The sequence below is a fragment of the Sus scrofa genome, chromosome 15, assembly GCF_000003025.6.
Source record: "Sus scrofa isolate TJ Tabasco breed Duroc chromosome 15, Sscrofa11.1, whole genome shotgun sequence".
In the NCBI taxonomy this organism is placed as follows: Eukaryota; Metazoa; Chordata; class Mammalia; order Artiodactyla; family Suidae; genus Sus; species Sus scrofa.
This window is the reverse complement of record NC_010457.5, coordinates 106,391,724-106,415,446: the sequence shown is the minus strand read 5'-3', so window position 1 is coordinate 106,415,446 and position 23,723 is coordinate 106,391,724. Positions and strand designations below refer to the sequence as shown.

Here is a 23,723-nt window from a genome sequence, read left to right as displayed (position 1 = left end):
ATATTTTTTTAGGGATGCACCAGCAGCACATGAAAGTTCCCCGGCTAGGGGTCAAACTGAAACTACAGCTGCTGTACCATGCCATAGCCATAGCCAGATCTGAGCCGCGTCTGTGACCTACACCACAGCTCATGGCAAGGCTGGACCCTTAGCCCACTGAGTGAGGTTAGGGATCAAACCTGTGTCCTCATGGATGCTGGTTAGATTCGTTTCCGCAGAGCCACAGTGGGAACTCCTCAAAAAGTAATTTGAATGAAGTGAGAAGTATTACTCCTTCCTCCCCTAGTTCTTCCATTAATTTATACTCCTCAATCCTGACAACTGCACCGTGATTTACAATACCCCATTTTCCCATCTAACCTCAATGTCAGCACATGCTATATAGATTATTATCCCTAACTTTTAATTAACTATGTCAAAGTAAAGTTTTAAAGAATGAAGATATCAAGCAGTTAGGTATAATATATTTTTTTCCAACTGGTAACCATAAGCAGAACAAAACCATATACTAAGTGTAATTTGACTTTTTCATTAATATGTGAGACAATAGTTAACTTTTATAGAGTTTCTACTTTCAATTAGTTAAAAATAAAACTATTACCTTCACGTAGTTGCTCAATTTTAAATTCAGGCCTCAAGCATTCTTCTTTGCCCAGAAAAGCACTCTCCTTTCCACTTAAGTTCTTCCTCGTGGGGGCCCTAAATCATGATGGTTGTGGCTTCATTTAAGTGAAAGCTTGTAATTATGTCTTCACCGCAACATTTTTTTCTGTAATGAGAAGGTATTCAATGTATATTTATTTTCCTACACATAGAGAAAGCTACTAGATTTTGTTATGCAGATTTTATTATAAAATAGTATTACTGGCCTGGTATAGTTGACCCCAAAACTGTTGCAGTTAAATACTAAAACTGTCTTTATGGAAGACTGCATGTGTAGGGGTAGGTGACTTCATCTCTGTGTTGGCTATTTGGACCAAGGCCTTGTTTCAACTCTCGCATTCTATAACTACTACAGAAACAAAGATCTCCACGGTAAATTGCATTTTTCTCCACTATCAAAATATTTACTAATTGGGCATATCTTGGGGCCATATAAGCTTGAGAATAAGGGGTCCCCTCCCCATACCTCATCCCCTAAAAAATCCTAGCATTAACGTGATAAATTTCTTTCTTTCTTAAGCAGTATTGGGATTGGATAAAGAGAACAGCAGAAAAGAGAAAGTATTAAAAATGTAATCTAGAGAGTTAATGATATGAGTTCAGAAGACACATTAAGGCCATTAAATTTTGCTGGCAAACTGCTTTCTAGAATGTTTCATATCACATTTTCAAAAGTAGGTTTTACCTCATATCAAGAACAAAGATTAGGAAGAAACTGTTAAGTTAGAAGTTCAATGTTTTAATTTATGGAGAAACGGGGCTTTTCTTGTTTATACACATCGAATACAAGGCAGAGGGGAAGACATTATTCAGGCTGTAGTTATGCCAGTCTCTGTGGACCCTATGGGAGTTACTGCTGCTTTGATTGTGTTCAATAGCATTTTTTCTTTTCTTTTTTCTGTTTTGGCTGCCCTGAGGCACATGGAGTTCCTAGGCCAGGGATCCTATCTGAGCCACAGTTTCGACCTAAGTTGCAGCTGCAGCAATGCAGAATCCTTAACCCACTGTGCTGGGCTGGGGATCGAACCTGCGTCCCAGAGCTTCCAATACACCACCAATAACGTTGTGACACAGTGGGAACTCCATGATTTTGTACAACAGCAAATCTATTTGTTCAAAACATTAAAGGTATTTCTTAGCTGCAATTTCTAAAAATTACCTTAATGTTTAATTATTTTTTGAGTTTTCCCAGACTTTTGTGCGGCAAAATTTATCTGTTAAAACCAATAATCTAAGGGCAAATTCCCAAATAGACTAACTAAAGGATAAAGCCACTTGAAGTTTAGAGTTTCTCTTAATTCTAGGTACCTTGGTTAATGTCACAAGATTTAAAGCATATAAAAATCTTACATTTAAAAATCAGTGTCTGACCTTATTAACTACAAAAAAATACTGCTCAAAAGTACTTTCGAAAATAATATTTCCCTCATCTTTTATAAAAGGAACACAATGTTCCTTTTATGATTTATACAAAGTTGCTATGAATGAGTCATGTCAAAAATTAAATCAAGACTCCTAGTTCACAAATATTTTATAGAATAATTTATTTTTTAAAAGATGGGTTTTGAAGGTTATAGTGGGTTAAATCAACATTGAAACATTAAATGTGTGCAAATAAATATAAACAATAAACAATCTATTTTAACTTTTAACTTTTCAGGGAAAAAAAATTAAGGCCAATGTTCACAATGTCTCTTTTATCTAAGGTTTGTCCTCTCCATAAACTTCCCTTTAATCTTGTTTTCTACCCATTTCTTACCCTGCACATACATATCTCTTTATCTCTTTGCTCTTTAAGGAATTTATATAATTATTTCATTTAATTCTTAACAATAACTCTGAGGTAGATCTTATCTCTATTTATAGATAAGAAAACCAAAGGCGTCTCAAGTAACTTGCTTAAGATCACAGAACATTCGAGCTTAGTTCAAAAGTAGGGGAAAGAAATCACCCAAATCAGGACTGGTTTACTCTTTATATCATACCATATCTATGCATACTCTTTTTATCATACCATACCATGCTATCATATACAGAAATAAATAAACTTCTAATAAAGAGAAACATATTTTCCAAGCTGTGGTTCTCCAGATAACAATGTGTCTTCATAAGGACCTTAGGAAATGAATCATGTAGGAAATCATTATAACCAAAAGCTTGAAGTTAATGTTCTTAGTAAAGAAAAACATTCAAAGTAAAAATACTAACTACTCTAGGTATTACATGGAGTGAACACCAAATGCGACACATAAGTCACTGCTGAAAAAGCATCCAAGCCATCAGAGTAGGTGTTCAGCTATCCTGGAATGTTAACTAATTTTCCCTTAAAAAAGGTCTCAGTCAAATGAAACACATATTTCAGTGAACTCAACATTTCTGCTTTGCAAACTGAAGTCTTATTAAGCACATATTTAGGTTTTGTATCTTACTGATCATATTTTTCCATTTGAATTAGGATCAACCTGTATTAACTACCAGGTATAGTATTTTATTTTGATAAATTTTAAAACATAATAGTTAAAAATTAATCTGATTAACTATACATTTAAAAATATATTTTAACCAATGATATACTACTAAAATTATCTGAAAAACTATTAGATTTATTTCAAGTTTTAAGAATTTTAATTCAATTTTACTACTGTAACTTAAAAATCACATATGATTAAAGCAAATGATATTTGAAACTGTCAAATTTCTTTTTACTTCTACCAAATTCAAAATATATGGGTTAAATAGCAAGACTTCAATTAAGAAGGAAAAAAAGTTTCAAGCTTCAGGTGGTCTAACTAAGACATACAGTTCTTAAAATTACAATGATGCACATGGTTAAATGACCACGGATTCTACTTGCAAGTCTAGTCCTTTCCTAGGCCCTCAGCACAGAGGTTTTTTCATTTTACTCTTCTAATCATGAGGCTAGTCCTTATTCACGTTGTCAAAGCTTCTAGTTCACCTGGTATCTAAAGGGTAATGGTGGTAATAATAGTTAACATTTACTCTGTGGCACTTAATCTCACAGTTGACCAAGATGTGTCACAGAGAAGTTATTAAGTAGCGGAGGCAGGATTCGAAATAAGGCATTCCGGTTCCACTACCCACATTCTAAGGTGAGTAAACGGAAAACGGTCCTAATTTCACTGTCATTGCTGCTAATAACAGATTATTTTTCGCTTACAATTGTTTAAATTCCTTCTCATAGTCTATGATTGATTTAAAAACCAGGCGTCTACTTAATCGTAGTACATCTTTAAGCAACGTAACCAAGGAGAGCTTTAGTTGTTTTCACCTGCACACATACCCCTTCCCAAAATTTTGCAATCCAGTTCTGCCTTACTCTAAACTGCTGTCTCTTTAAATTTCCCTCTTGGAGCTTCTCTAATGAATGCCTTAAAAAGCGACTATGAAATCTAGATAGTATCTCTCCATCCATCTTCCCTCAAAAAAACAACTCGGTTGCATTAGAATAACTCCCGGGACCATTTGGTCTTTGGGTGACTTCAAAAAAAAAAAAAAAAAAAAAGAAAAGAAAAGGTAAAAAACCGTAGAGAGTGTGGGAGGACGCCTTTCTCCTTCTAGATAGTATCTCTCCATCCATCTTTCCTCAAAAAAACAACTCGGTTGTATTAGAATAATTCCCGGGACCATTAGGCCTTTGGGTGACTTCAAAAAAAAAAAAAAGAAAGAAAAGGTAAAAAACCGTAGAGAGTGTGGGAGGACGCCTTTCTCCTTCTAAAAGGAAATTAAAAGGGGGCTCCTAAAGAGAAAAAAAGAACTCTAAAAAGCGGGGCGCGGGGCTGCGCATGGGACTACACACTGGGCGCTCCAGCCCAGGGGTCCGAATCCAAGGCGGTTCTTCCTTGCGCTCTGAAACCCTCCTAAAAACACGAACTTCCACCTTCTCCAGCGAACCCCGTCCCGGGCGGGGCGCAGTAGGCCTCGACACATAGGGCCCCGAATACCGCCCAAGGTGGGGCGCTGAAGGCGCCACCGACGCCGGGTTGCAGCAGGGGGCGGGGGCCGGCGGTTGCTCAGGGACCGGGCGGGTCAAGAGGCGGCGGGAGGAGGAGGCAGCAGGAAGAAAGGGGGGTTGGGAGGTAGTGTCCCGTCCGTCGGCGCAGACAGCTCTCCCAAACCTCGGACTCCCCCAGTCCCACCGCGGCCGAGCGCCCTATAGGGCGAGAAGGGAAGTCCAAAAAGTGCTGGAGTAGAGGGAAGAAAATTCAAAACGAGTCTACTCAACCTCGTCTTGGCTCCGAGGCCCCGCCATGGAGACCCTCACAGTGCGCAGGCGCACCCCTCCGGGAGCGCGCAGCGCAGTCGCTCGAGATAAGACCACTATCAGCCACCGTCGCGTTTCCCTTCTGATTCGTTCTTTCTTTCGTATCCCCTCCTCTCACCTGGATCTAAAGCTTGAAGCTAGTGGCGAAACACCAAGAAAAATCTCGGTAGACCGAAAGTGTGATTGGGAGTATGCTTGAGCAGATAAGCCCGGAAAGGCTTTCGTGAATTAAAGCTGATGGCAGAGGAAATATAATAGATATTTGGCTGGAGTCGGGAAGGTTTAATGCAAATAAGATATCCCTAGGGGAGAGAGGCAAGAAAGACTACAATTCCCAGTGGGTACAGCTTCTGACAAGCGCTGCTTTCTGGGGTTTGTAGTATCTAGGAGCTGTGTTTGAATTATCGGGCCTAAGGATGGCCTCTTTAAAAAAAAAAGAGAGAGAGAGAGAGCGCGGATAAGCGGATTTGAATCAGGCCTCTCTGTATTTTCATAATCGAGCGCAAGCTTAAATATATATATTTTTTAAATACAAACAAAATTAAAGGGAAACGTCGCCTTTAAGACTATGCCTTACTAATCGATGACTCCTAAATCTAGGAATAGGTAGTCGATGTTTGTGGGCTGGGCCTTGTGGAAGGGGAGCCTCGTGGTGCTTTCTGGCTAGGCAGGCCGGAGGAAGGAAAGCGGAAGCCCGGAGTTGGACTGCAGTTTTTCATATACACGTGCAGTGTAATTTTGAGCAACCTCTTTTTGTAGCCTTAAAGACCCGAGCACGGGTTATCTAACTGTTACCCTGTACGTTTCTGTAGGCAAGCCATGGCTCAGCTCCAGACACGCTTCTTCACTGACAACAAAAAGTAAGTATGCTTACTCTCTTCCTCTACCCACTTCTCCCTTCCCTGGGATTCTTTGAAATGACCGCTTAGGGATGGCCTTGTGCATCCCTGGTTGTCTTTGCCGTCAACTCACTTTTTCTGTTTTGCTAGACTCCTCGCTTGAGCGCGTTTTCCGCCCGGGTGAAAGCAGTACCTAGCGAGAATTTCTCAAGGATCACCGATCCTTCTGCCTGGCTTCTCAAGCTCTGTGTAATTTGAAGTGTAGAGGGGCCTGAAAGGCCTTAGGTTTGCGTCCTGAATGAAGCGCATTATATGTAACTGAACAATTAACAACAGGCCAAGTCGTTATATCCTGTCTGCTAGTGGTGTTTCCCAGTATCCGAAAACACGATTTCATTTTCTTAAATAGGTAATAGACAATGCCGTTCTAAACCAGGCTAGAAAGTAGAGCTCTCAATAGGGGGTTGATAGAACTGGCTTTAGGTAGGAGTGTGAAGTCAATTCAGTTACAAACTTGTGTATTTATATACATACATAGTGTATGTATGGTATACATACAGAGCTTTGTGTATGCATACCTGTATGTATATAAACATTTTTACCAATTTTACAAATGTTCTGCAGGTATGTAGCATTCATTTGAAACCTAGTTGTATTCTGTTTTGTGGCATATAGCACACTACTATTTAACTTTTTGTGTTCTATCTCTGATTATATAGAATGCCTCTTGATGGTAGGGACTATATTATTCTTCTTGGATTGACTGAGTCAAATGTTTGCCGAGATTTTCTGGTGCTGATGATAAATAGTAAATATTTGTTGTATTAACAAGCTAATGTAAGCTCTAAACTGAAAAAAATACTACCTCAATTAAGATTACACTTCTTGGAGTTCCCGTCGTGGCTCAGTGGTTAACTAATCCGTCTAGGAACCATGAGGTTGCAGGTTTGATCCCTGGCCTTGCTCAGTGGGTTAAGGATCTGGTGTTGCTGTGAGCTGTGGTGTAGGTCGCAGATAGCAGACGCAGCTTGGATCCTGTGTTGCCGTGGCTCTGGAGTAGGCCGCTGGCTACAGCGCTGATTAGACCCCTAGCCTGGGAACCTCCATATGCCAAGGGTGCAGCCCTAGAAAAGGCAAAAAGACAAAAAAAAAAAGATTACACTTCTTTGAGTTCCCATCGTGGCTCAGTGGTTAACGAGCCCGACTAGTATCCATGAGGACTCGGGTTCAGTCCTTGGTCTGGCTCAGTGGGTTAAGGATCCGGCATTGCCCTGGGCTGTGGTGTAAGTCACAGACGTGCCTTAGATCCAGCATTGCTGTGGCTGTGGTGTAGGCCCGCAGCTACAGCTCCAATTAGACCCCTGGCCTGGAAACCTCCATACGCTGTGGGTGTGGCCCTAAAAAGACAAGACAAAAAAAAAAAATTACACTTTTCATTCTGTGTTTGTAGCTTTATGAGTTGACCTGGTAAATCATATTCACTTATCTTGTATTGTTGCTTACAGTATATGTAAATTGTATTATCAGTGCACATATGTATGTGTACTTAGCCTAAATACTTCTCAAGGAATACGGTGATGCTGTAGCATAATCACTATGTTTTTTTCCAGTTGAAAGTTTTATGAAGATTGTTGTAGACTAACATGAAGCTTTAGGAAATAATCATTGATCACTGTATTTTAACTCCCGGAATAAGCAGATAAATGTCATGTGTGTTATGTGTATACATTAGAGTTTGTGTATATTTAGATTTGCGAAAAAGGTAACAAAACCTACAAATTAGACTTACTTTGTCCTTCCACATAATATGTTCTGATCACTAAAATTGGGGGGTAATAGATTTTCTCACTTTGCGTATAATTTACATATATGTGTAGAGTCATATTTTGAGTGAGTTGTGCTACCCTCCCCCTCATTTTACTGGCCAAAATAGTAAACCAAAACTTTTAATTTGTAGGTTTTGTTACCTTTAGGAGAACCTAAATAACTGCTTGCTTTTTTTGGCATGATGAGTATATAACTATAGCCTTAATACTCAAAGTATAGTTTGAGAACCAGCAACATCAGTATTACTTGGGAACTGGTAAGAAAATGCATCAATCTCAGACGCTACCTGATTTAGAATCTACATTTTAACAAGTTCTGAACCCTCTGCACCTACCCTTCCATTGTGGCAAAAAGATAAATTACAGCATGTCTTGATGAGCCCTGTTAAGTTCTACCTTAACATCTTTTGAAACTTCTCCATTACCCACATATACAGCCTTAATTCAGGCCTTACAGAGACTTTTTTGTTTTTGTTCTTTGTAACAACTTTGTTGAGATGTAATTCACATACATCATTTGAATTGTCTAATTCAGTAGTTTTGAGTATATTTGCAGAATCGTGCAACCATCATCACAGGAAATTTTAGAACATTTTTCACCATTCTTTATCTGTTATCCCACCCCCCAAATACTTCCAGATCCCCTCAGCCCAGGGCAATCACTATTTTACTTTCTGTTTCTAAAGGTTTGTCTGTTCTGGACATTCATATACATGGAAATATACAATAAGTGGTATTTTGTGGCTGGCTTCTTTCACTTAGTTTGGTGTTTTCCAAGGTTCATCCATGTTTTAATATATATGTATCAGTACTTCATTCCTTTTTACTGCCAGATCATACTCCATTGTGTATATATACCACATCGTGTTTCATTATTCAGTTGTTGGACTTTAGGTTGTTTTCACCTTTTGGCTGATATGAAATAGTGGGGATGTGCACATTTTTGTACGAGTTTTTGTGTAGGCATACATATTCATTTCTCTTGGGTAGTACTTAGGAATGAAATTGCTGGGTCAAATGGTAATTCTGTGTTGAATTTTTTGAGGAACTACCAGATTTTTCTAAAGCAACTGTACCATTTTACATTCCTACCAGCAATGAATAAAGGTTTAATTTCTCCACGTACTCACCAAGACTTACTATCTGTCTTTCTTATTGTAGCCATCCTAGTGGGTATGAAAATGATATCTGTGTGGTTTTTCATTTCTTTGATGACTAACAGTGTTCAGCATCTTTTCATTTGCCTGTTGGCCTTTTGCATATCTCTTATGGAAAAATGTCTATTTTGGTTCTTTGCCCATTTTTAAAATAGGGTTATCTTTTTTATTGAGTTTTAAGTGTTCTTTATATATTTTATGTACAGTTCCTTATCAGATACATGGTTTGCAAGAATATTCTTTTCATTCTCTCTTCTAAGAGTTTCTTAATCTCTCTTCTGTTGTGTATGCCTCTAATCCAGTCTCCACAGTGCTGCCAAGAAAGATCTAACTAACAAAATTCTGATGATATTCTTTTACTTAGACAGTGGCTCCTCATTGACTAGGGAAAGAAGTAAAAAGTGCTTCACACAGTATCTAATCCACTTCATGCGCATCTCTTAATGTTATCTTTGTTCACTATCTAGAGTAAAATAACATTTTCTGGAATAAGAAAATGGGTGGGCAGTTGAGTGACTCTTAGGTTTGTTTTTTGTTTTTTGGGTTTTTTTTTTTTGCTTCTCTCCCTGTTTTCCTGTACCCCTTATTTCTGTCTTCCTTCATTTTACTTAGCAAAAATTCACTTTTCTAGACATAGCTTAAGGGTGGTCTTTTTTGTGCATCCTTTCAAACTCTGCTCTCCCATCCTCTTTTTCTGTGTTTGAAATGATCTACTGCTTCTTTGTTCTCCCATTTTATACATTACTTATGACATTGTTCTTACAGTTTCCTTGTATTTGATTATCAGACTTTTACCCTTTCTGAGAACAGAGACCACAGGTTAATTCATTTTTTAACTCCATGTAGCAAAATGTCTGGCATGTTTTAGATACTCAGCAAATGTTCGTTGAATGAATAAATGCACGTTTATTAAAATATCTGTAGACTTGATCTTGACGTGTCATTTCCTTTTTATAGATATGCGGTAGATGATGTTCCCTTCTCGATTCCTGCAGCCTCTGAAATTGCTGACCTTAGTAACATCATCAATAAATTGCTGGAGGCCAAAAATGGTGGGTATATATACTCTGAGAAGTTTGGAGAGGGCACAGGGACACCACCTAAACTAAAATATATCGCTGTGTTATTTATTTCCCTTTTTTTGGCCTTATTTTCTAATACTGCATACATTTATAATGGTAAAACTTATACATTTATAACATGGATTTTCTTGCTACATGATACTTTGAAATAAGTTTTCCAGAAGAAAAATTCAGTTTAATTTGTTTTTAAGGCAGTATGGATATAAGGTGGTTGAAATTTAGGAGTACAGATTTTAGTGTAAAAGTTGTGATGTAGAGGTAATCAAGGATTGTGAGGGCTAGGTTGGATAGGCATAGAACAAGCATCTTGATGTAGCCCCAGTTGCTATACTTCTACAAAACAAAACAATATTTGTATTTGAGTATTTCTTTTGTATGATACAAATGCCAGTATTTTGTATGGTAACGAATTTGTATAATAACAAAATGACAACATCTGTATTTGAGATTTTTTTATATGATAACAGTCCAATAACAAATGCCAAATACTTGGTATTTTATCTAAGTATTTAACATTCATTTAAAAATTAATGGACAAATCAAACATTTATAAACATGCAAAAGTATCAAGTAAAACATTCATAAAGCTATAAATGTAAAAATAGCATATTAAACTTAGGCTATTGCATGACTATAAATTTTTAGCCCCCAAAATTAATATGACAGTGTATGCAAAAGTATGGATCGAAGAAGATTGGTCATAAGTTGATAACTGTTGCAAATGGATGCTACGTATAAGAAGGTTTACTGTATTATTCTCCACTTTTATGTATTTTTGAAATTTTCTATATTATGTTCCTTTAAAAGGCGATGAAACCATACATATAATAGAAGATTAAAACATGAAAAACTGAAAATGAATAAAGCATGAGATTTAAAAACAAAATTTGTTGTAATTCTCTGGTGGCCTAGCAGTTAAGGATCTAGTGTTGTCACTTGGGTCACTGCTCTGGTACGGGTTTGATCCCTGGCCCAAGAACTACGGCATGCTGTGGGAGTGGCAAAAATTAAAAAAAATAAAAAATAAAAATTTGTCAATAGAGCTATCATTTAGAGGCGAGCATATTTTTATGCAGATGTTTCTGATGCTTCAAAGCTCTTTTGATTCTACCCTAATTGAAGTAATGGGGAAGTGAAAATTATAAACTAATGCCTAATGTTTTCCCCTTCATCTTCAAATAGTTTCATAACTTTTTTGTTAAGTTTAAGATGATGTTTTTAAACAACTTTTTTTGGCAGGGGGAGGGGATAAGTTCTTTTTATTGCTAGCAAGATAGAATTCTTGATGCAGAGATATTCACATGGCGTTTCCTATCAGCCCTTGTCTTTCATCATGGATGTAGTATAGAGATTTTGACGTATAGTTTAGTTTTCTGAGTTTCAAGAATGTCATATATTATACTAGTTGAAAAACTCTTTGAACTAGAATAAGAATTATTTTCTTGCAATAGATGTTTTGCAATACCGATATATGGTGGTTCGTCGTTACCCAAACGTTTGCATGTTTCTCTAAACTTGTAGATGAACATTGGTTTGTCTTTTTTGTCTAAATTGAATAACTGAGTCATTAATTTTGAATTGTAGATGCAAGTGATACAGATTTTTTAAAAGTAGCAAGCCAAAGAGTCAATGAGGGAATTCTTTAAGAAGGATTATAGCGGCGTTCCTGTCCTGGCTTAGTGGTTAGTGAACCCTGCTAGCATCCACGAGGACTCGGGTTTGATCCCTGGCCTCACCCAGCGGGTTAAGGATCTGACGTTGCCATGAGCTATGGTATAGGTCGCACATGCAGCTCAGGCCCTGCGTTGCTGTGGCTGTGGTGTAGGCCAGCGGCTACAGTTCTGATTTGACCCCTAGCCTGGGAACCTCCATATGCCGTGAGGTGAAGCCCTAAAAATACGGAGACCAAAAAAAAAAAAAGAAGAAGGATTATAGCTAATCAGAAATAATGAAGAATTTTTAGCAGTTTGTAATTCCAAATGATAAATGGATTGAAGAGGTGATTATGAGTAGCTACTAAAGTCACTAATTAAGTAAAAGGCTGACAGAACAACAGTATGCTGGATGGGGTCAGACTGACATTATCTGAGCCCAAAGGTGAACAATATTGTGAAGAGACACAGTGAGATAATGTGCCTCCTAATGTGATGCAATAGGAAATACAACAACGTGTGTAAATATTCTTGCCAAAAACAAACCAACCAGCCTGCAGTCTAATCACGCATTTAGGTCTGCATAATATACAAGTTGTAGATAGATGGTTGAGGAACGTGGTAAAGGATACTTGGAGATGTAATCAACCAAAGCCAGAACATAAGAAATACTATAAGACAGATGACCCAGATTCTTCACCGAATGAAAGTCAACAGGTGGAAAATGGAGGGAGAACTGTTAAAGATACTAATCAGGAGTTCCTGTTGTGGCTCAGCGGGCTAAGATCCCAACATAGTATACGTGAGGATGCGGGTTCCATCCCTGGCCTCCCTCAGTGGGACGGAGCTGCAAGCCATGGCATAGGTCACAGATGTGGCTCGGATCTGGTGTTGCTGTGGCTGTAGCCTAGGCCTGCAGCTGCAGCTCCGATTTAACCCCTCTCCAGGGAACTTCCATATGCCAAGGATGTGGCTATATAGAAAAAAAGATATTAATCAAATATAAAGATGTTAATTATGTGAGGACTTTGGATCCTGATTCTAAAAAGCTCACTGTAGAAAGATTTATGAAACAAGGAAATATGAACATTGACTAGCTTTTAATATTGTGAATTTTTGAAAGTCTTTATATTGTAGAGCTACATGCTAAAGCATTTACAGATGAAATGACATCATTTCTGAGGTTTGCTTTAAAATAAACCAGCAGGAGAGTGGAGGGAGGAGTATAGGTGATAGTCCATGAGTTGGCACAAGATGGGAATGAGGACATTATGTTATTTCTACTTTTGTATGTATTTGGGATTTTCCTTAGAATAAAAAAAGGTTTTTTTTAATCAAGGTAATTACACCATCAGCAATAAAAATATTATTCCAATAGAACAAAGTATTTCCGTTTTTAAAAATCACACAGCATACTGGGATACATGGCCAGATTATGAAATAATGGGGAAACTTGGAGGCCACAATGGAATGATAGGTACCTGTTTGTCGTTTACTTCTGCCAACACCACTTCAGGTCCTAAGAGTGATAATTTTATTATGTATTTTCTTTAGAGTTCCACAAACATGTGGAGTTTGATTTCCTTATCAAGGGCCAGTTTCTGCGAATGCCCTTGTTCAAGCACATGGAACTGGAGAACATCTCATCAGTAAGTTCAAATGCTTACCTGCTCTGTTTCACTCAAGGTACTACCAGATAACACAGGAAAACTCCATTTAGAATCAGCTTGACTCTATAAGAACCAAAATCCTTTTGATTATTGTTTTTTCCTAGAAATTTTAACCTCAGTTTGTATATATTCAATTTTGAAATCCTCTTTTTTCTTCTGAAAGTGTTAGTCAAGAAATGCAGATGAATGAACGTGGGACAGTACCACTCCGTGTTTGCGGAAGAACTGTCAAGAAAGGGAATAGCAGCTATATGTGTTTTTTGTTTTTTGGTGTTTTTGTTTTTTTTGCTTTTTAGGGCTACATATGAAGGTTCCCAGGCTAGGGGTCTAATTGGAGCTATAGCTACCGGCCTATGCCAGAGCCACAGCAACGCCAGATCCAAGACATGTCTGCGACCTGCACCACAGCTCATGGCAATACTGGATCCTTAACCCACTGAGTGAGGCCAGGGATTGAACCTGCAACCTCATGGTTTCTAGTCAGATTCATTTCCGCTGTGCCACGACGGGAACTCCCATGTTTATTATTAATAAAGATGTATAAAATGATTATGTACATGTATAAACTTAAGGGTTAGATTATTGTGATATGTTAATATCTTTGCCCCTTCCTCTAATTTTCAACCTTAATTTTATTTTTATAATTAAAAATATAACTTATAATTGCTTTTATAATTTGGGAGGCAGTTTTTGGTAAAATATACATAAAATTTATCTTTTAAACCATTTTAAGTGTACAATTCAGTAGCATTAAGTACATTCACAATATTTTGCAACCATTACTACTGTCCATTTCCAGAACTTTTTCATCCTTAACAGGTGTTCTATACTCATTCAACAATATGCTCTGGCTTTATAAAGTTTCTTATATTCTTTTTTTCCCCACTTTTAACATGAGATCATTAATATTTCTTAATTTTACTCTTAGCATATTGCTAGGTCACATAAAGTTTTTCACCTTTTGTATGGCTCCAAAATTTCTGTGCTGTGAAGGGGAGTTACATGAAGGTGGTAAACTGCAGGGGTCTTTTATTTTCATAATGTACCATTTAAAAACTGCACCACCTGATTGATTTCTGCTTCATCTCTGTGTCTAGGAAGAGGTTGTGGAACTTGAGTACGTGGAGAAGTATACTGCACCTCAGCCAGAACAATGCATGTTCCACGATGACTGGATCAGTGCAATCGAGGGAGCAGAGGAATGGTATGGCCAGATGAATGTTCTTTTTTTTTTTTTTTTTTTTTTTTGTCTTTTTGCCTTTTCTTGGGCCGCTCCCGTGGCATATGGAGGTTCCCAGGCTAGGGGTCTAATCAGCGCTGTAGCCACCGGCCTATGCCAGAGCCACAGCAACGCAGGATCCGAGCCGCGTCTGCAACCTACACCACAGCTCACAGCAACGCCGATCGTTAACCCACTGAGCAAGGGCAGGGATCGAACCCGAGACCTCATATTTTTCTCTGATTACCTGTTTCTTTTTGAAAGAAATTTTGTGACTGATAGTATCAGGGGCCACACCAAAGACCTTTAAGTTTAGTGTAGTCAAGAGGAAACATATCTGCTTTGTTAAAGAAAACTAAATATATAGTTTAAGTTTTCTTTGTTGTCTCAAGATATTGTAGTGGCATTTGTCTTCTGACTAGGTCATGTGTCTCGGGGCATTTTATTTGTCTGAGTATGTTGCTTTTAAGACCAAGAATATAATTTGTTTCATAGAAGAAAACCCTTTCTCACCACAGATCTCCTGGTCAGCTACCCTGAATGTGCAGATCATTCCTATTTTAGCGCTAAAGAGGGCACGCTAGAAGTTCTCTGGGTAACTGGCTGCATGCTGCAGGTGTGGCCAAATAAGTAAATTTTAAAAAGGGCAGATTGGAATCGAGAAGATATGAAGGGGAGTTCCCATTGCAGCTCAGTGGAAAAAAATCCAACTAGTATCGATGAGAATGTGGGTTCAATCCCTGGTCTTGCTGGGTGTGTTAAGGATCCGGCATTGTCTTCAGCTGTGGTGTAGGTTACAGACGCAGCTCGGATCTTGTGTTGCTGTGGTGTGGTGTAGGCCTGTGGCTGCAGCTCAGATTGGACCTCTAGCCTGAGAACTTCCATATGCTGCAGGTGCAGCCCTAAAAAAAAAAGAAGGTATGAATGATTTAGAACAAACCCCCTACTGATTTAATGATTTAACTTGTAGAAAAGCACCTCAGGAATGGATCATAGTGGGAACTTAACTTTTAAAAAAATGTCTCCCTAGAGTTATTACATAGTTGTCTTTACTGGCTTTACTTTTACTTTAAGTGGTTCTACTGTTTTTTCTCTTTAATGGTTGTCACTGGTTAAATACAAAGAACTATTAGGCTTCACAAACAATTCGCTTAGCTTCCCTGGGAGTTGTAGTATTTATAACAATAGTGAAAATGAGGTTCAGGGTTTATCAGTTATGTTTTTATTTTTAGGAGGTCAGGAAAAGCCAAATGTAACATCTTCTGATCTAGTGTGCTTTGGAATCTTAATCTTTATAGTAAAGAAGAGTTTAAAAATATAATCCTCAAGGTTTTATCATTGGTTTAGAAGTGTCACTAATTTCAGGATTTGAAAAAGCTGCTTTTTGTATTTAATAGGATTTTTTTCTCTTCATAGGATCTTGACTGGTTCTTATGATAAGACTTCTCGGATCTGGTCCTCAGAAGGAAAGTCAATAATGACAATTGTGGGACATACAGACGTTGTAAAAGATGTGGCCTGGGTGAAAAAAGGTTAGGACTCTTTGCCTGGGCTGAGAGGAATTCTGGCTTAGGGAACTGGAAATAAGCCATTTTCAGTGTTGGGACAGAATGGGGATGGGGTAAGAAATGTCTCATGCCTTTGTAAACCAGTTCAAGTGAAACCTGACTGAAATTGTATCACATAATATAAATTTCCAAGTTAATACTGAATGTGTTAAATGTCTATCTTTTGTAGTATTTTTGAAGAATCTTCCCATAAGTTACTTAGGGTAACTTTACTATAAGTTAGCTTCTTTTTCAGAAGCCAGTCACATGAAGTCTTTGACCTTTTTAACATCTTCCTCAACAAACAACAAAAAATTCAATTCTGGAGTTCCCATTGTGGCTCAGTGGTAACGAACCCAACTAGTATCCATGGGGATGTGGGTTCAATCCCTGGTCTCACTCAGTGGGTTAAGGATCCAGCATTGCTGTGAGCTTCATTGTTGGTCGCAGACACAACTCAGATCCTGCTTTGCTGTAGCCTTGGCAAAGGCCGGTGGCTGCAGCTCTGATTGGACCCCTTAACCTGGGAACCTCCACGTGCCACATATGCAGCCCTAAAAAGCAGGAAAAAAAACATTCAATATTTTGGTTTCAAAACACTATTTAAAATATTTGTACTAATTTGCTTCTGATTCTTGTGTTTTCCTTTCTTCAGATAGTTTGTCTTGTCTGCTACTGAGTGCCTCTATGGATCAGACCATTCTCTTATGGGAGTGGAATGTGGAGAGAAACAAAGTGAAAGCCCTGCACTGCTGCAGAGGTCATGCTGGAAGTGTGGATTCTATAGCTGTTGATAGCACAGGAACCAGAGTAAGAACTACTGTTATTAGTACTATGTGGAATTATTATTTGAGCTTCTTGTGCAAAAAATTTCTACATGGCATTCCCATCGTGGCGCAGGGGTTAACGAATCTGACTAGGAACCATGAGGTTGCAGGTTCGATTCCTGGTCTTGCTCAGTGGATTAAGGATCCGGCGTTGCTGTGAGCTGTGGTGTAGGTGGAAGACGTGGCTTGGATCCCGCATTGCTGTAGCTCTGGTGTAGGTGGGCAGCTACAGCTCCGATTTGACCCCTAGCCTGGGAACCTCCATATGCCACGGGAGCGGCCCAAGAAAAGGCAAAAAGACAAACAAACAAACAAAAAAAGTCTACATGAAGTCATTGTGATTGGTCTACTTTCATATCATTTGGTGACTAGAGAATATAATTTCAAACCAAAAGTAATACTGATATACTGATATAGTAAGCGATACAAAGATTTACTCCCTCACTCTGGGTATCTCTGGTTTAGAACTTTTTATAAATTGCAGAAAATTTAAGAACTCAGGTAAAGAAGTAATTTCTTTATGTAACCTTCTTAAATCATAGTGATTGATATTTTTAGTCTTTCAGATAATCACAGTCCTGTCATCAGTTGCTAATATCTAACTGATCACCTAGGACTTAGCATACACTAAAGTTAGTGTTTTCTCGGCTATGCCTTTGGCATGTGAAAGTTCCTGGGCCAGGAATCAAACCTGCACCACAGCAGTGACCCGAGCCACTGCAGTGACAATGTTAGATCCTTAACCCACTATGCCGCAAGGGAACTCCCTAAAGTTAATGTTGATAGAGGTTGTTTTACTGTTATTACTGATCTACTCTTTATCGTGACAAAATGGTAAAAGTCAGTTAAAAGAAAAAAACCATAAGGGCAATAGTTGACTTATGAGGGAAATAATATGAACTCTTACCATTTGAAATCTCTCTAAACTGTGATAGAGTATTCTAGATTCAAGAGTGTTTCTTCAGCATTTCTTTGCCAATTAGCATAACAGGACATTTACACATTCAGAGGTAAAGATTTATGAGTATTCCTATTGAGCCATAAAGAAGGTTTACATGTCGTTGAGTACAAACTTAAGTGAATTAATGGTACTCTGTGTTTTTTGGTTATAAGAGACAGAAACTCATCTTGAACTTTTTTAGCTTAAAAGATGGTGAAATCTGGAGTTCCCTGGTGATCCAGCATTATCATTGCTGGGGGCTCAGGTCACAGCTGTGGCACGGGTTTGATTCCTGCCCCGGAACTTCAAAAATAAAAGATAAAAAGTAAAAAAGATTGTGAGAACCAAGGAAGGCGTGATCAACCACAGCATGAGCAGGGTGATGATGCATATGGGTCTCAGGAACCAATGGAGTAGAGGCTTGCATGCAGCCAGCACACCCTCTCCCTTTCATGTCTCCCCAGATAGATTTCCTCCTCTCTCACCTCAAACTGGCTTTCTCCATATGGCAATAAAACCTGCAATATCTCAGGTTTTATATCCTGTACAATCTTTCCCTGGAAAAGACAGAACCTCTGGAACACAGGTTTTCAAACAAGGTTCTGAAGAAGGAGGAGACCTGTTGGCACAGTATACGTCAGTTGCCCGCCCTGATTAAGCAACCATGGCCAGAGTACAGGGCCATTTAAAAATGGTGCCTCTTTCAATTGCCATGAGATGGAGGGTGAAACTTATCAGAGACCAGGAAGACAGGCAGATAGATGATACCATACTAGTAAGAATTTCAAGTAAGCAGAAAAAACTAGGCAAATAATATGATGAATTATATTGCATATTCTCTTTCCCTTCATATACATACACATATATATATATATATATATATATATTTTTTTTTTTTTTAGTTTTGCAGTGGCTCCTGGGATAAGATGCTAAAGATTTGGTCTACAGGTAAATGCAATATTTCTTCTGCCTTGACTTAATGATATTTCAATAATTTCAGTGAGAGACAACTCTTTAGCTCATATTTTGATATAAGAATGGACCAGGAGTTCCCGTCGTGGCGCAGTGGTTAATGAATCCAACTAGGAATGATGAGGTTGCAGGTTCGATCCTTGCCCTTGCTCAGTGGGTTAACGATCCGGTGTTGCCGTGAGCTGTGGTGTAGGTTGCAGACGCGGCTCAGATCCTGCGTTGCTGTGGCTCTGGCATAGGCTGGCGGCTACAGCTCCCATTAGACCCCTAGCCTGGGAACCTCCATATGCCATGAAAGCAGCCCACGAAATAGCAAAAAGACAAAAAAAAAAAAAAAAAAAAAAAGAATGGACCAGAGCTTTTTAAAGTCACAAATAAAGTACCATAGTATAGAGAAAAATTAGCATATTTCTTTGTATTTCAAAATGTTTTCTACCCTCATACCCTCTTATTTATTGGACAACGTCCCTGCAAGTCTTTGTTGGTGCCTTGGGCCATAATTGCCTTGGTTCTCAAAGTTCCCTTATTCAGGAACCTAGAAATAAACAAAAATACCCTCTGTGTCATTTTCATACGTGTTACTGTTAGAGATATTTCTTTCTTTCTTTTTTTCTTTCTTTCTTTTTCTTTTTCTTTTTTTTTTTTTTGTCTTTTTAGGAGGTTCCCAGGCTAAGGGTCTAATCAGAGCTGTAGCTGCCGGCCTATGCCACAGCCACAGCAACACAGGATCCAAGCCTCATCTGTCACCTATACCATAGCTCACAGCAACGCCAGATCCCCAGCCCACTAAGAGGTCAGGTATCGAACCTGCGTCCTCATGGATACTAGTCAGATTCATTTCCGCTGAGAGAAATTTCTTCATTAAGGTGGTTTGCTTTAAAAATTTTTTTAAACTATAGTTTTACCAAACTTAATTTTCTTACTATGAAAACAGATTAGAAGTAACATTAGGGGAGGAAGAGGGAAGGCTCTTTGAGGAAGGCACCTTGATAATAGTAAGAAGACAATGCCAGAAGAAAAGGGAGGGGAACCCACAGATACTTTAAAACATAGTAGTCCAGAACTGTTTATTGTACAGGCAGACAGGTCAGAATACCTCTTACTTCTGAGGAAATTGCTTTATTACCATATATACCCTAAATACAGTATGCAGTTCACAACGTAGAGTTCAGGGGGGCAGGGGAGGGAGTTGGGGGTTGGCAATCAAGAAAAGCTTAAACAGTTTTCTTTAATTAATTAATTTATTTTATCTTTTTTTTTTTTTTTTTTTTTTTTTCTGTTTGTCTTTTAGGGCCACACCCGTGGCATATGGAGATTCCCAGCCTAGGGGTCCAGTTGGACCTGTAGCCACCAGCCAATACCACAGCCACAGCAGGAGGGATCTGAGCCATGTCTGCAACCTACACCACAGCTCATGGCAACGCCAGATCCTAACCCACTGAGTGAGGCCAGGGATCGAACTTGCACTCTTGTGGATCCTAACTCACTGAGTTAGGCCAGCCAGGCAAAGGAGGGTCATAGTAGGCTCATGCCCTAAAGACTGTGCCCCCAAGAAAAGCTTAAACAGTTTTAAATAATTACGTGTAAAATGGCAGGAAATAGACATCCATTTTAGTTGATTTTCAAAAAGTCCGTAAAAGTGAACAGTTTTGAGGCAAGAAGTGGTTTATGTACGAATTTTTCCTTTTGTGAAATATTTTTCAATAGTGCTGGATAAATGAGATATGATATATGATTAGTTCTTACCCTTAAGGTGCTCACATTCTAGTTTGGGAAAAGCACATGACATTTATAAAGTTGTTACAAAACATTAAATGTATGGTTTCTATCTCTGTTTGCTGCCTAGCCAAATGATGGGTAACACAGATTTTCTTTAAAAAAATAACCATCTATGAAACACTTTTAACTCATTGATAGGAAAGTGAAATAGTCAAGAAGAAACATGGCTGGGTCCTTTTAATGTGTTTGTTTACCATGTCATTCTCTTCATAGTATAAATGCAGTCTAGTCAGAACCCTCCTACAACTAAGAGTAAGAAACATTTCATAGATATGGTAAAAGGATTAATATTCATAACAATTTTAAAGACATAAGATATCAAACTGGTTAGGTTTGGAGTTCCCATCATGGCACAGCAGAAACGAATCCGACTGAACCATGAGGTTGCGGGTTCAATCCCTGGCCTTGCTTAGTGGGTTAAGGATCTGGTATTGCTGTGAGCTGTGGTGTAGATCACAGACATGGCTCAGATCCTGCATTGCTGTGGCTGTGGCTGGCAGCTGTAGCTCCGATTTGACCTCTTGTCTGGGAATCTCTACATGCTTACTAGTGTGGCCCTAAAAAACAAACACAAAAACAAAAGCAAAACAACTGGTTAGGTTTTATGATTTTAATGTACTTTTATTTTTTTGCTTTCTTCTTTTGGAAGATAGGTAACCCAGATTTTATATATAATTTTCCATTAACCAAAATAAGGAGAAATATTCATTCTCTAACTAGCTGAGATAACATAGAAATAGGATATACCGGAGTTCCTGTCGTGGTGCAGCGGTTATCGAATCCGACTAGGAATCATTAGGTTGTGGGTTCGATCCCTGGCCTCTCTCAGTGGGTTAAGGATCCAGCGTTGCCGTGAGCTGTGGTGTGGGTCGCAGATGTGGCTCAGATCCTGCGTTGCTGTGGCTTTGGCGTAGGCTGGCAGCTATAGCTCCAATTAGATCCCTCGCCTGGGAACCTCCATATGCTGTGGGTAGGGCCCTGAAAAGACAAAACAAAAAAAAGAAAAGAAATAATATATACCCAGAAATATAAGAATTCTTTGAGACTACTTGCAATTATTATTTACCTTAAATTTTAAAACTACCAAATCTTAATTCTCTGTGATACAGTCCCTACAGATGAAGAAGATGAGATGGAAGAATCCACAAATCGACCAAGAAAGAAACAGAAAACAGAGCAATTGGGACTAACAAGGGTAAGTATTTGTGAGAAGTGACTACTTGACTTAGGCCTTTATCGACAAATATGTGAACTTAATAATCTTTCATATTTAGTTTCCTTTTGTCTTGTGGCTTCAACCATAATTAGAGTTCCTTTCAGTAGATTTATGAATACTTATTATAAATACTCTACTAGGCTTCGTTTATCTGAGTTGTTGAATACAGTAGAATTAAGTCAGGTTTATAGATTGGTAGCTTGATTATTTAGCTATTATATTTGATCTCATGGTGCATTTAAAGTAGGATTTTTTGATTTTTTTTTTTTGCTTTTTAGGGCCACACCTGTGGCACATGGAGGTTCCCATGCTAGGGGTCTAACCAGGGAGCTGCAGCTGCCAGTCTACGCCACAGCAACGCGGTATCTGAGCCATGTCTGTGACCTACACAACAGCTCACTGCAATGCCGGATCCTTAACCCACTGAGCAAGGCCAGGGATCAGACTTGCAACCTCATGGTTCATAGTCGAATTCGTTTCTGCTGCGCCACAACAGGAACTCCAAAAGTAGGATTTATTTTTAATTCTTAAAGCTTTCAGTGGAGTTCCTGTTGTGGCTCAGCCTACTAGCATCTGTGAGCTGTGGTGTAGGTGCTGACCCATCTTGGATCCCATGTTGCTGTGGCTGTGGCTGATTCAACCCCTAGCCTGGGAACTTGCATATGCTGAGGGTGTGGCCCTAAAAAACAAAAAACAAAACAAAACAAAAAGCTTGTACTAAGTGAAACATCTCTTACCTCATTATTTAATAGTAATGTTTCATAGACTCACAGACATGAAAAAGCAAACATATAGTTACCAAAAGGGAAAGGGGAGGGGTGGAAGGTCAAATTTGGAGTTTAAGATTAGCAGATACAAACCACTATATATAAAATAAACAACAAGGTCCTACTGTAAAACACAGGGAAATATATTCAGTATCTTATAATAAACTATAATGGAAAGAATCTGAAAAAGAATATGTATATATACACATAATTGAATCACTTTGCTGTATACCAGAAACTAATACATTTTAGTCAACTATACTTCAATTTAAAAAAAATAGTAATAATCAGAGTTCCCGTCGTGGCGCAGTGGTTAACGAATCCGACTAGGAACCATGAGGTTGCGGGTTCGGTCCCTGCCCTTGCTTAGTGGGTTAACAATCCAGCGTTGCTGTGAGCTGTGGTGTAGGTCACAGACGCGGCTTGGATCCTGCATTGCTGTGGCTCTGGTGTAGGCCGGTGGCTATAGCTCCGATTAGACCCCTAGCCTGGGAACCTCCATATGCCGCAGCAGTGGCCCAAGAAATGGCAAAAAGAGAAAAAAAATAAAAAATAGTAATAATAATAATGTTTCATACACTGAGGATGTAATTCTAGAACATCTCCTAAATCACTAGAAACCAAGAGTTGGAGGTTTTGATCCTATTTAGTTACTAGATCCAGTTAAGTCAAACTCAGAAAGTTCATCCGGATTCTTTTTTGTTCTCTTTCATTAGAAAGATATTTATCATAATGTGATCTGACATGTATTAACATACTTTATGAGAAGGACAATACTGAGTCAAGTTTAGGAAATCATGGTCTTCATTTTCTAACAGCTACAGTGAATGTATAGTAAATCAAGCACACATTTGCACATTATTTCTTGTAGTCACCAATAACAATATATCTTATAAAAATTGTTGAAAATGGAGAATAAAGTATGATCATTAGCAATTCATCAAACTCTCATAAACTGCAGTAAACAAAAGCATTTACCAAGAGTTCCCGTCATGGCACAGCAGAAACGAATCTCCGACTAGTATCCATGAGGATACCGGGTTGATCCCTGGCCTTGCTCAGTGGGTCTGTGAGCCGGTGTTGCTGTGAGCTGTGGTGTAGGTCACAGACATGGTTCAGATTCCCCCATTGCTGTGGGTCCATTTCGACCCCTAGCCTGGGAACTTCCATATGCCGTGGATGTGGCCCTAAAAAAAGCACTTACCATTTCCAGCTGAAGGTAGTGGTTTTTAATTTATACATTTAAATTTGGAATGCTGAATTGCAAATGGAATGATCTGGCAGC

At 38.6% G+C, this 23,723-nt stretch overlaps 2 protein-coding genes across 13 annotated transcripts in view; one reads left to right on the top strand and one right to left on the bottom strand.

Annotated features, from left to right (window-relative positions):
- CARF (calcium responsive transcription factor) overlaps positions 1-5,202 on the bottom strand; it is a 72,258-nt gene extending 67,056 nt beyond the window's left edge. For 7 of the 11 annotated variants that reach the window (XM_021075545.1, XM_021075550.1, XM_021075544.1 and 4 more), the window contains exons 1-2: positions 4,907-5,029; positions 602-769 (exon numbers count right to left, since the gene is read on the bottom strand). The gene's annotated coding sequence lies outside the window, so the exon portion shown is untranslated. Of the gene's footprint in view, positions 1-601; positions 770-3,964; positions 4,136-4,906; positions 5,030-5,063 lie in introns of those variants that run through there. The other 4 variants (XM_021075548.1, XM_021075552.1, XM_021075547.1 and 1 more) reach the window with 3 other exon arrangements.
- WDR12 (WD repeat domain 12) overlaps positions 4,724-23,723 on the top strand; it is a 29,976-nt gene continuing 10,976 nt past the window's right edge. Inside the window, exons 1-9 of one of the 2 annotated variants that reach the window (XM_003133592.6) lie at positions 4,724-5,111; positions 5,758-5,805; positions 9,725-9,819; positions 13,056-13,150; positions 14,269-14,375; positions 15,807-15,922; positions 16,593-16,747; positions 18,607-18,652; positions 21,565-21,650. In XM_003133592.6, coding sequence (XP_003133640.3) covers positions 5,765-5,805; positions 9,725-9,819; positions 13,056-13,150; positions 14,269-14,375; positions 15,807-15,922; positions 16,593-16,747; positions 18,607-18,652; positions 21,565-21,650 — 741 coding nt within the window. In that variant the 5' untranslated portion in view covers positions 4,724-5,111; positions 5,758-5,764. Of the gene's footprint in view, positions 5,112-5,145; positions 5,283-5,757; positions 5,806-9,724; positions 9,820-13,055; positions 13,151-14,268; positions 14,376-15,806; positions 15,923-16,592; positions 16,748-18,606; positions 18,653-21,564; positions 21,651-23,723 lie in introns of those variants that run through there. The other variant, XM_013984400.2, reaches the window with a different exon arrangement.